This window comes from Pleurodeles waltl, chromosome 7 (genome assembly GCF_031143425.1).
Source record: "Pleurodeles waltl isolate 20211129_DDA chromosome 7, aPleWal1.hap1.20221129, whole genome shotgun sequence".
NCBI classification, from domain to species: domain Eukaryota; kingdom Metazoa; phylum Chordata; class Amphibia; order Caudata; family Salamandridae; genus Pleurodeles; species Pleurodeles waltl.
The window spans coordinates 970,876,664-970,890,219 of NC_090446.1; the positions used below are offsets into that span (position 1 = coordinate 970,876,664).

Here is a 13,556-nt window from a genome sequence, read left to right on the forward strand (position 1 = left end):
CATATAGAAGACATGAAGAAGTACTTGCGAAGTGTAACGTCTGCCACTACCTGATCCTACTGGTACCTCTAAGGCAATTTTTTTTTAGGAAGGACGTAAAGAGCAGAATTGCAAATATGTCTAGTCAACATTGAGCATCGGTCAGTGGTTTCCAGACAAGAAGAGGTTAAGGGTACAATTAATCTACCAGTGACACCATGAATTTGATATTTTGGGCCATGATTTGTCTTTTTATTAAATTATTCAAGATGCCTCATTGATATGGAGAGACATTTCAATCCCATGAAGGCAGGGCAGCGGGCACGCAGCTGAGAAAGAGGCAGAAGTACATTAGCTCTGTTCTGTGCTTTTTAATATGATGCTTTTTAAAACACTGATGCTTTTAAATACATTTTTATGCTTTCATTTGGGGGAATTGTGTGTTTACTTGGGAATTTTGTACTGGTGGATACCTGTAGAAAAAGCATTACATTCAGGAATTTTACTGTATAGTCCTCAATCATAGGGTTGCCATGCGGGTAGGCTCTTTGATGGTTGAACTCGGACCATGTGTACTGAAGGCAGGGCAGCGGGCCAGCCCCTCATCACCCGTTCGCACCCGAACTGGACCAAGTGCCAGGAACCCTACCCCTTCCAGCCCCCAAACTAGGGCCTACTCTAGACTGCAGTTACTCACGTTCAGAGGGGCCTACAGCGATAAATGCTGCCATTCCATTGAATCAATAAAGGGTGACAAGAAATATAAGCACTGAATTAGGTTCCCCCTCCAGCCCTTCCTACATTATACTACCCCCACCCCCCCCCCCCCCTCCAGAAAGGTCAAGTGGAAAATGTGTCCCCTAAATTACCAATCCCTCCTGTGTCATAAGTTACATATCTTTTTATTTCTAGAAGAAGCATAACCTGTGGTGGTCTTCCTCACAGAAACCTGGCTCCATGAGAGGAGTCAGGACCTGATATTGTACAGGCCATACCTTGTACTATTACATGGTTCGTAACAGTAGAGATGACAGGAAGGGTGGCAAGCTAGCTATAATAAAGTCCAATCTCAGGTGCCACATTGATTGACTTCCACTCGTTAATTGTGAAAGTCTCACATTTTCTATTACGTTGTGCCATACACATACATTATCTGGAGTTCTGATATACCGTCGCCCTGGACTGGCAGGTCATTTTGCTCAAATATACAGGTAACCAACTAAGAAAACCCACTTCCTGGTCTTGAGAGACTTAAATATTCATTTTGACGAGCCCTCTGATTCCTCAGCAGTTGGCCTTTTGTCAGACCTGACTACCATTCAGTTGATTCAGAAAGTTCAGAGCCACGCTCATGTAACGGGATTTACGGTGGATTTAACTTTTACCAATAACTCCTCACTTCAGACCCTAGATCCAATAACCATCTTATGGACTGTTCTCTTTTTGATCCCTATAGTTCAGAGGTCTTCAAACTCGGGGGGCCTCAAGTGATCCCAGGGGGTGCGCAGACTCTGGCCAAAAGAAGTATTATATAGATAACAGGTATTTGTTTTAAGCAGAATCAAAAAGTTTGGAGACCACTGCTATAGTTCTTACAGTGCCAGGTTGGGAATCTCTTTCTACATCAGAGGTCCAGGAAGACCAGCGCTGGGGCCATATAAATGATGAAAATTGGATATGTGCTCTCAGAAACTCATTTCCTTTTATGGACTCTGATCCTCAGGTGCCCAACTTGGAGGATCTCGGACTGGATAAACCAGTCATTTGATCATATAATCCCTAAGAAAACAGTCCTACATAAAAATAAAAATAAGTTACCCCATGGTACTTGTCACATCTTAGACGGTTTAAAAAATGTAAGTGGCCGAAAACGACTAAAGGAAGGACTATGGGGAGCAAAAGAAGATAAAATACCAGGAGATGGTTAGGGCCTGCAATGCAGAAATCAGATCTGCTTAAGCCATTTATTATGATACAAGAATCAACGAAGCCGCTAACTCCCCAGGGAGATTTTTTAAATTACTGAAACTCTGCTGTAACCCTACCCTAATGGATCACTTGCAGAACTCTCTAATGACATGTAAATGCCCTTGCCATTTATTTCACATCTAAAATTTCTGAAATGTACTCCTCCTTCCAAAAGGAGGAAGAAAGCCACAGCTCCATCTCCTTTAGTAACAGTAATTAGACCACCTTACCTATCCTATCTGAATTCACCCTATGCCCCCATTGGAAATTTTTGCGGTTTTATTCAGCAAAATCAAATCAGGTTCCCCACTTGATCCTGCTCCTCCCAGAATTCTAGCCATGGGAGCAGAAATTATTTTTCCTATCCCTGCTTGAGATGGTTAATCTCTTCATGGAGAAAGAAGTGGTCCTACAGTCCTGGAAGCACACCATAGTTACAACATATTTTTAAAAGCCTAATCTTGATGCTGCATGCTTGGGGAACTTTCGCCCAATATCCTTGCTCCCAGACATAAACAAAGTAGAAAAAAATGTGAATAATCATGTTTCCAATTTTATCAAGGCTTACTTATTTTTATACCATACTCAAACCGGTTTCTGGCTACTAAACCTAGTACTTAAACTACGCTTCTATCAGTGGTAGAATATGCCAAAAGGAGACTCGACCAAGGAGGTTTGACTGACATCATTCTCCTGCATCTCAATTCAGCCTTTGACACCGTGGACTATACCATTGTCCTCAATAGGATTTGTAAAGTCTCTGTTGAAGAGACAGGCCGCAGCTGGTTTAAGCTCCTTACTAAAGAACAGATCATTTCAGGTTTATGACAAGGCCTGTTTCTCAGATATTCTGGCTGTAACTTGTGGGGTTCCGCAGGGCTCATCTCTTAGCACTATGTTGTTCAATGTGTATATGCAACCTCTGGCTGATATCGTAATCCCTTTTGGGATCTCACTTGTTTCCTACTCAGATGACACCCAGTTGGTCATTTTGCTTGTTCCTTAAACAGACCTTCCAGCTCCTACTTTGGAACCATGCCTGGAAATAGTAGCCAGCTGGATGAACAAACCCTGTCTGAAGCTGAACGGTTATAAAACTGAACTTATGATCCTTGGGATTAATCCCGTTCCTCAACGGGCCTTCAGCTGGCTGGTATGTCTCAACTCACCCCCCACCTCCCTTCCATCTTCTTAAACAGTAATACAAGTTGTGGGTTGGTTAGAGACATCCTTGTCCATGGAAACCCAGGTGATCAAAGTTTCTTTTAGCTGCGTCGGAATCCTGCCCATGCTGCACAAGATTCTGCCCCCTTCTCCGCAGGTCCTCAAGGAGGCTGGTAGTTCAGGCTTTGATTCTTTTCCACATGGACTACGGTAACTCTTTTTACATAGGTGCTCCCAAGGCTGTCATTCATAAAATACAAGTTGTGCAGAATGCAACTGCACACATGCTGCTGGGTATTCACAGTCACCAATCTGCCAGATGAAGCCTGGTAGATATCACCTGGCTCCCAGCGGCCCAAGAATTGAATTTAAAGCCTGCATTGCTCTCAGAGCTTCTACATGCGTGGGCCGCCCAATCCATGCCAGTTGGTTACCCCTATATACCTAAAACGTTACTCTGGTGTACCTACTCTCACTTGGCCACTGTTCTCACTGTCAGAAGAGCCATAACGCAGCCAAACTTTGGAATGCCCTCCCCCAACCATCCAAGCCATAGACAATGAGCTGTGCTTCCATAAACAACTCAAGACCTGGCTTTTTAAAATCTGATCCTCCTGGTTGCATCTCTAGCCTGAGTGGTTTGCCCTTCATCAACTAGGGCTACAATGCTTACGGGTTGCCATGCGCTTTGTAAATTGCATAACACAGAACAGTTTAATTATTGTTTAGAAAACATTGAACATGAAAGGTGCTGAATTTTAGTGGGCCAATGGTGACATTCTCAATGTAAACGGTCAGTTTGTAGGAGATCCAAAGTTGGAGACTAGCGCTACCTTATTTGAAACGGCTGTGACTGCATGGGCCTGGTGTTGCTCGCCTTTCTGCTGGCTGCCTGTAATTGAATTAATGAGTAAAGATACTTATCTGTACCAAAGCATTAACCCAAAGCATTTTCAAAAATGTCCTCTCTTCCTCAGATCCACTGTCGATGGGACCACAGAAAGCACTGGAAACTATTGGTGCAAATCTACAGAAGCAGTACGAAAACTGGCAGCCAAGGGTACGTCCTCCTTGTGAAAAAGCTGTTTTTTCAGTGATTGTGCTCTCTAGCCCTCCGCTTCCATTTTTAGGTCTCGCCTTCAGACCGCCATGATCTGTTTTTTAATAGTTGCTGCGGAAACTACTAATCCCCACAGTGGGCTTTTGGGCCAGCCCACTGCTTGCCATTTGTTGAATTTCTTGTCAGTATTTGCTTGCCTGCTTTTTGGGGTGGCTTTTTTCTTCTTGTTTGTCCATCCTCTGGAGCAGAGCGTCTTTACTTTCCTTTTGTTTGTATGACTTGTATCCTTATACTGCTCACATTCAGGAAACTAGTTTCTTCTTTGGAAAGAGTATGTGTGTTTTTTTTTTATTACTCCCCCTTGTTCTGCAGTCCCCCTCACATCCCTGCTCTCTCCATGTTGCCCTCCACCTCAAGCTTGCCCGTTGTGCCAGTGTTTTCTTTCACGAACACTTTTACCTTCGTCACTAGTGCTGTTCCTTGTCATGACTTTCATTTTTAATTTTTGTTTTGTTTTTTATTTACTGCTCCTCGCCACTCTGTAGCCTGCACAACCATTACTTTCCCACCCCTTCCTCTTGCTGCTTTTATAAAAGAAATATTTAGCTTTTCATTTTTTGGAGAGTTCGACAAATGCAACTTCATTTTCAAAATGTGCTGTTGCACACACATACCTTGTTTTGCCTGTCACTTTGCCTCCCCCTTCAAGATTGACATTCACCATTGTGGAATGGTAAATTAAAAAACAAAATAGGGTTGCACCATGCCATACATGCATGCAGTCCAGTCATACATCACCATTCTGGGCTTCATTAGTGTCATGACTTGAATGGTTATGCATCATGGCCCTTGTCCCTGGACAGATCATCATGCTTTTTTTTTTTTTTAACATTTTAGTTTTTATGGGCCAGTGCTGCATGGCCTTGGTTTAACCATTTTAAATGCTAAATAGCATCAGCAAAGTCTATTGCGACCAGAGGGTGGGCACTATAGTCTTTGCTAATGCCTAATAAGCCTTGGTTTGAGTATTCTGATGGGCGGTGGCTGCTGCTTCTTGCATGTTTGTCTTCAAAGAGGCATGGGAGAGGAGGGCGTGTATTAATACCACTCATTGGTGTTGAAGATATTTTCTCTTTCTGTGGCGTACATGGTACATTGACTTGTTTCCGGTAACTGTCAAGTGTTCATTAGACCATGCAAGAGGTAGTTTCCTCTTCACTGTTCTGAAACTTGCTTAAAATGTTTTGCTTTCGGCTCCTGCATTCTGCGAAAAAAGCTTTGTATTAATTCCGTCTTCCTGTTCCCCCTATCTTCAAGAGCTGGTGATGATTGGTTACTTACATCTTCACAACACCTAGTAGATGTGGTGACCACAGGGCATGATTTTCCTGTAGGCCTGAACCAGGGGTCCAAAGCAGCAGTGTATGCATCAAGTGTACCCTGAGGGTCCAGAACACATAATGCCCAGCAGTGAGGGCACACAAACAAGAGGCTTGCTTATCAGTCAAGAACTCATACTTGCTGCTTGCCTTCTCAGGCTTTTGGTACCCTGTTACATCATTGCAGAATTAAATCGGTTTCTCAAAGTTGTTAGTACATCATTTTTGACGGCCTGTTCTAAATATTTCACACACTCTTCCCACCTGAGTGGGCACCCTCGCCTGTGGTTTTTTTGGTCTCACATAGACAGAGCATGTGCTGCCTCTTAGAGACTTTTTGTTTAATACCAGTGGGCTTAGAGACCTCCCATTACTTACAATGGTTGACATCATCGCTCTCAATTGGGACAGGCCCTAAGTACTTGTGTCCTTCCAGTGCTTGCTATTTTTGGAGCTATTTTTTGTTTTTTTTGTTGAGGCACTCTTCAGAGTACAGTGTCTGTCTACTCCTTCCCTCTCGCCCTTCGTCGAGTTTGGAAGCAGGCTTTGACTTTATTCAACTTGGAAGGAATGCTGTCAGAATCCAAAGTGAAAATGCAGTTTGGCAGTGTGACCTATTGGCAGCCACCAGTAGCTCTAGTGATTAAGTGATTAATAAATATCTGTAGCTGTAGAGTACCAGAGTCAGAAGCTGCAGGAATTCATGTCTGTGTTGCAGTACTCCTTTACTCAGGCTTCAGAGCCTTCATGTACTTTATTGTTTATAAATGTAAACAAACATTTGTAATGCAATAGGTCTTGCATTTGTGAGCCTTAGAACTATTGGTATTGTAAATGACCATATATTTTTCCTATGTGTTTTAATTTTTAGTGTAGTGGATGTATACCAGGTGCCACAGCAATCCTCCTAGGCTTGTCGCCGCAGGAGAGAGGACACAACGAGGCTGCCATCTTGGAAGTGTTTTTGCCTCATTCCTACAGACTGGATGTGATACCATAGAGATGCAACCCTTTCTAGTGTGTGTACCTAAACTTTTATAGCACCAAACAAGCCACAAAGAGGCATCTTTGTGGCATTTAACACGGAGAATGAGGGGGCAAAAGAGTTAGCAGCAAAGAAAAGGGGGCAGCCATATATTTCTGTGTGTTAAACTTATAAAGGAATTATTTGTTTACATTGGCAGTACCAGCCTAACTTTTAAAAACATTGACTGTATACAAAGACGAAGATACGAAGAGACAGCTTAACTGAACAGCAAGCTCCAAATGTGTGCAGATTTGTGAAACAGAGTATCAGTGGTAGATGGGCTGACAGGAGAGGTTCCAGGGGTGCGACATCTGTGACCTTGGGTCAGTGTTTTAAATGGAAATACAGAAGGGCTAGTAGTCTGTATTCATTTAAAGCACTGCCTTTGGCTAATAGCCTCATGGCAGCTCTTTTCTCTGGACTGTGTACAACACATATGTGTAACTAAATCTTCTGGGCCTTGACGGTACCTTTTCAGTGCATACATTTGTGCACTGGCTGATGGTTTTGAAGTGAGAATTATCTCTGTGGAATTGGCTACTCAAAATTTGAAGTCTTGGCCTTGCCATCTGGACCACTCAGAGTAGAGCGGAAAAACTGGGTTTGGACAATAGTGTTTTTTTTTTTTGTTGTTGTTGTTTTTTACCCTGTCCAGTGAGGCTCCTACAGGGCTGGTTCATTAGCATTTTTTCACACTATAAAAAGGATTCAATTGTATGTTTTTCTTTCGAATCCAAGGTAGGTCGAGAGCCATGCCCGAGTTTCTTGATACCCACGTAAAAAAATTACGTAGAAATAATTTATATGGATCTTGTTTACACAGTGGTTATCCTGCAAGCCTGGCATGGATCTTTCCTTCCAACTCCTTCAATGGACATGCATGTTCTATAATGACATGCAATGAAGTGTTTTAATAACCTCAGTGTATACCTATAATATACATACAGCGCATAGGAACTGCATCATAAAAATGAAATAAAAAAGCTGTTGTTCAACTACTTCCTGTTCACCACGTGTTCTATAAATAGGTCACTCACTCAATCAGCTTTTTAGGTCACCGACGTCTCTCCTCTCTGAGCGAGTAGAATGACGACAGAGGCCCAGCGCAATCATTTCGAGTAAGTAGAATAATCCAGTGTTCAAAATATTTTTAAAAAGAGTACTTTAGGCCCATACGAATTATGAAGTGAAAAGTTACCCAGCCCAAAGATGCTATGAAGCGGTCGTGGCTTGCTGCCCGAACCGCATATGACTGTTTCAGAATGCAAAGACATTCACTAAGCAAATGAGGCCAAACTTCTGTGGACAGAAGCAAAGACTGTCTGAGCAGAAATTACTGGCTTTATTTTAAATGACTTGTTAGAATTGCAGAAGCAAAACAGTAACATAAATATTCACAGGGAGGAGGGGGCATTGGGCTGCCACCCAGCCTGGAGTCAGGGCTCCTCCATCAATGTTCTACGCTTGTGTGTGTGTTTTGTTTTTCTGACACAAGGGGCCACATTCACTAAGAAAACCTACAGTCTTAAGTTTATTCCTACATTAAGGGGAAGATATTTTTATTCTGATTTTTGAATTCTCTAAGAATTCCAAAAGTAATCCTGGGAGCCTTCAACAGTCACAACTTTTCAGAAGTACTCCCAATTGTAAGCAGCCACACATACTTAACTACTCATTTGAAAACAATTACATATGAGAAAAAATTGATTGCTACGATATTTACCTTTTATAATCTTTTTCCCCATTTTCCACCTAGAAAATGTTTTTCCTGGTGGAGAAGCTGCATCTCCTACAACTCCACAAATTTTAGGGATGTTTCCCCTCATTGTGTGACTGAAAAATGATTTACTCCTGTCTGTAACAACAGTAAGTCTCTAAACTTTTCTAGGCTGAGAATGTTTGTGAATAGTTACCAATTCATACATTCGTCAGTGTGCACAAACTCTCTAGAATCCCCATCATGGAATGCACACTCCACAACCATGAGAGCAGATTTACTCCAACTTAATGTTACCTAACACAGGTATTATATTATGTGTGTGTGTAAATTGAGGTATAAGATCAAATTCATATTCCACATTTGTAACTCAAGCCATTTTCACAGTTAAGTTGAACCTATACATGCAAATGACTGTGAATTAGACAATGGGTTCTGTTCACTTTAATCTAGTGACTGTCAAAGGTATTGAGTAGAACACTATACACATGTAAATAGTGTTGTTTTTTTTCTTCAGAGTTGCATCCTCAGATTGCTTGCTATGTGTAAAAGACTCCTGTTTTCCTAAAACAATGCATGAAAACTGACCTTGACTTAAAACTTCTAATTGTCACCTCCTTTATTTCCTTCAATGACATTTTCATGCTTCCTATCCCTGCACTCATTTTTTCTCAGAACACAGCATACCCTGTCACATGTGTGTTTACCTTAATCACTATTATGTCATTTCTACAGATTGACCACACCTCTTTTTAAGAATCACAACAAACTCCTTTGTAATACGCCTACATCCCCTCTGGCTAATTTATTAATTCCACCAAAAATCAGCAGGAACTCACATACCCCTACTGATGACCACACCTACGTCCTATTAGTTCCATCTTCCATCAAAATAAAAAAAATGTCAAGAGCACAAGATTTATTCGATAACTAATTATAATCAATAACATTAGGTTTCCAGAGAGCGTGCTACCCAGTGAAAAGTGCTTCAATGCCTTGTCAGGGGTAGTAAGCGCTATATCAGTACAATTACAATAAAAGTAGACAGAATTAGGCATTTACTTCCTAGCAGCGAGCAGTATGGGCGTCTTTACAATTTTAAAGTTAAGCACCCTTGTCAGCACTTCAAGGTTTCAAAAAATATTGCCATTTTTAGGAAGGGGTCTTTAATATAAACATGGTTATGAAGAATGTTATTTGCTACTTTTTATTGTTATAATAAAGCTTGAGCACCTCAACATTTTTACTCTCAACAGTTTGTTTTTAGCTGACCTTAAAGCTGCTTTTAAATACATTGTATGTAATTGGTTATTTCTATGGTAACAAAAACCTAGATCTTAAATAATTTTGACTTGATCCATCATAACCTTAAAATGTGCTTTCCACATGGGAAGATGGGCAGTCCCTATGACTGGAATATCCGTTTATGTCCTTGGTGTGACATACCACTTGTGTTTGCAACATTTTGGAACAGACTTGACATAAAACCTTAGCTTCCTTTTGGTTGTATTATTTATAGAGCCCAGTATAGTGGTATTTAAATCGACCTCACCCAATGTTCTTTCACTGCTCGCACGTTAGGAGCTACTTTTTTTTCTTTTATTTGCAGTAATCCAAAAGAGTGCAGGCGTTTGTGTGCCGTCTTTCCTCCTCACCGACCCCCCAACCCCTGTTGTTGCTGTTTCCAAGTCGATGTTGTTTTCCCCTTCTCTCGCAATCCCTTCCTGCCTTATGCTACTTACTGCATCCTTCAAACTCTCCAGTGTTGCATTGCTTGTTCCACGCTTCCTGCCAGATAAACAAAACAAGTGCTACAACACAGCCAGACTGAACAGCCGCTGTGCTACTATACAACATGGCTAAAAGACATTGACTAAGCCAATATTTCTCACATAGGCGAGACCTGTTGACTTTGCCAATGCTTGTTTCTCATAGCAGTCTCTGTGGACTGCATCCAGCTTCTCAAGTGGAGCGATCATGTGCCGCAGATACCCTTCGCTACCTCCTCTTTGGACTGTTTGCTGTTGTTCTTTTTTCTGAGCAGTTTCCAGAGTTTATTCATTCTTCTTCACATCTATTTATTGAAACAACTATATGGCACTTGGGCCCTGGGTGTGACCACCAGAACAAGATCTCTAAAAAAAAAAAAAACGTTAAGTTTAGCTTCAGTCTGAACCGACACTTGCAGTGAGAAGCAGTAGCAGGGTCCACCACCAATGGTGTTGAAAATCTGGATCCATTTTGGCGCCTGTGGGTATTCTAAAAGCAAGTAAGATTGAGTATCTCCCAGAAAGAGCATTACTCAATCTAGGTAACCTGTTCTTCCAGTACCCAAAGCACTCAAACACACATAGTGTCACTTGAAATAGGAAAGGATGTGTATTTCCCAGTGCGATATCAGGTGGTCTTAGGGTTACAAACTGATCCCTGCAGTGCGCCCAATAGCCCACTGAGTGAACTTCTTGTACGCTTCCCTTTACATGAGCAAACGTCCATTAAGAACAGTCCTTTCTATATGTCTGCATTTGCTGCTGCAGCCTGGCTTCCAGTGTGTGTAAATGCTCTTATTATGTCTCTGCAGTCTCAGCTAAATTAAAAAAGTATTCCTTCCGGCATTCATTTAAACTCGTTTTTTATTCCAAAAATTGTAGTTAAAAGCCCTGATTTTTGCTGTGCTTGCACATTTTGTGACTTTGTTGCAAAGGGAGGAGGGGGGGTGAAGGGCGCAGCTGCAGGAGGACGGAAGGTCTTTGCTGGTACATGGGAGGAGGCCCTCAAAGATGCTATAGTATTGCATTACAATTTTAATATTTATTAGCGCTTTTTACCCCAGTGTGGGACACTGAAGCGCTTTTCCACATGGGCAGCATTCTACACCGTGTGGGGTGTGTGGTTGGAAGTGTTGTCTATGCTTTGATCCTTCTTGAGAAGTGAGGACAGCATGCAATTGTAATACAAGGACTAGACAAGAAAACATAGTTAACATTTGTGACATGACAGAAATGAATGTGTCTTACGTGGCTCAGGATGTGGCCTTTTTCTCAAATGAAATAAGCACGGCCGAGGACCCTGGAGCTCTGCAAGTCACAGGTCAGTCTCATGTGCAAATGGCGTGCTCCTCTCCCCAGCTAATGTTCAAGATGGGAATAGGTCCTCTGTAAGTTCGTGGATGGAATCTATTGACTCTCGGATCACAGCATATGTCCCAGTTTGTGTTGGATAAGTCACTCACACTGCTAGCCTCCACCTGCCCCTCCCCAGGGGCTTTGCCCCTGGCTTTCCGCTTATTGCCGGCAGTTCCAGCCCCGTGTAATGGTTGTGGTTGACCAGTAGCAGTAGGGGTTCATCCAGCAAAACTCACTCCTCATCACAACTGTAGTGACGCCAGATCTCCCGGGCGCATGCTTTCCTGATGGATGGGGCTGCCAGCCGTCTGTCTCGGGAACGAGTAAGGGCGGACAGGGTCTACACGTCCATCTGTAGACTGACTTGTGGAACGCCGACTTCCTACAGCAGTGCTAGCTGCATGAGTGTGGATCCCGCCACTACCTGGCCAGCCAGCGGTATGTCTTCGGTGACACTCCAGTCCCTTACATGTAAGGATATGTCAGACGTCGTATTTTTGTCCCCCAAACCAGTGCTTGAAATGGAAAAAATAAAGTGCAGGTACTCTGTGCCATAGTACCTGCTTGTTTCCGAGAAGTGCCGGTACTCTCCAATTCAAAGTATTACGTTTTTCTTGAGATGTGCCGGTACTCTCCCTCTCAAAATAAAAAAGTGCCGGTACTCAGTACCGGACAGTACCGGCCGATTTAAAGCACTGCCCAAAACTACCCGAAGTGTCAGGAAAATATCCAAAATCCCACTTAAATTGTACACTATATAGTATGGACTGTCTTGTGGAAAATGTATAATTTGTGTCCGGGAGCATCGGAGGGGTGTTGTGTCTGTCAGCTGGTCATGATGACTTAATATGTCCTGTTGAGCGAGCGTAGCTCTAGGCAGGCAAACCGAGACCGATGAATGCCCACCGTGGACTCGCGCTCAGTATGAGGAGCAACCATTGCCTTGTGTGTGAGCGTGGGCCCTCGGTTATACCACACAAAGACCAATAGTATCGTTTAGCTGTACAAAGCACTAGAACTATTCTAATGAATCCACCTTGTAGACAAAACATGCTATTGGGGCTCATCGTTGTGACTACCGATGTCACGAAGCCACCTGTAGCTATATTTTAAAATGTTTAAAGTGGTCGTTTCCCTTTCGAAAACTGTACTTGTTACACATGCAAAACCCAAAGCAAACTTTGCTCACATTTTTTGTGTTAAGTCTTCCATTCCCATCATCCATTCAGCCACGGATTAAAAATGCCAATCGTAGGTTTCTTATCGTGAAAAGGTTTATACTCGACTCCACTGCAAACACGGCACAGATACAACATGGTCTGCTGTAGTGCATCGTTCCCTAACACAAAGAATAGGTAATGAGCGTGTGGCAGTAGCATGATAAGCAGCGCAAGAGCATGTCATACATACATAACAAGGTCTCATTCCCACAAAGAGGTTCGGCTGCAGCATCAACAGTGCACATTGCTCTCCTTCACAGAAAGGAGTGAAGTACTCCAGGAGTACTGGTGGTGAAACAGCAAAGGAAACATTATTTTTTCGCATGCACAAGTACAGCAGTGCAAGCTTCCCTCTTTCACAGAACGGGAATAGCTTCAGCAACATCAGTGTGCATTCCACCATCACAGGTTGGGTGCAAACCGGCTAGCTGCAAACCGGCTAGCTGCAGTGAAGACTTGCATCCTTGCCCAAGAGGTGCACCACGGCAGGAGGAACACTTGATTCACTCTGTCACAGAAAACTGCTGCAGAGCACGCTTCCTTGCAGAGGATATTAAGCATGGCAGCAGTAGTGAAAGCTTCCATCTATCTCGGGACATGTACAGTTAAGGAATTAGTGGCTTGTAGGTTACTCACAGATCTGAGTAGCAGGTGGGTAATCCAGGACGATGTGTTAAGGTATAGACAGGGCCACTAGAATTCTGCGATTCTGCGACTGGTCACATTTCTGTTGCATATTATTGTGTTTGGATGTTAAACTGGTACTAATGGGGTGCAACCTATGTCCACAGAGTGTTATCAAGTATAAAAATGCTGAACTAATGAAGTAATACTATTACAAAATGTGCAGCATTATGCAGTATAGTGTGCCTTTTTTTGCCACATAATTTATGCAACCCTGTCGCATTTGGCCCTTT

General features: G+C 42.6%; 1 protein-coding gene across 3 annotated transcripts in view; it reads left to right on the forward strand.

The window, feature by feature from the left end:
- RPTOR (regulatory associated protein of MTOR complex 1) overlaps positions 1-13,556 on the forward strand; it is a 1,432,785-nt gene that overhangs the window by 291,023 nt on the left and 1,128,206 nt on the right. For all 3 annotated transcript variants that reach the window (XM_069199733.1, XM_069199735.1, XM_069199734.1), the window contains exon 3: positions 4,089-4,171. In XM_069199733.1, the coding sequence (XP_069055834.1) occupies positions 4,089-4,171 (83 nt within the window). The remainder of the gene's footprint in view (positions 1-4,088; positions 4,172-13,556) is intronic.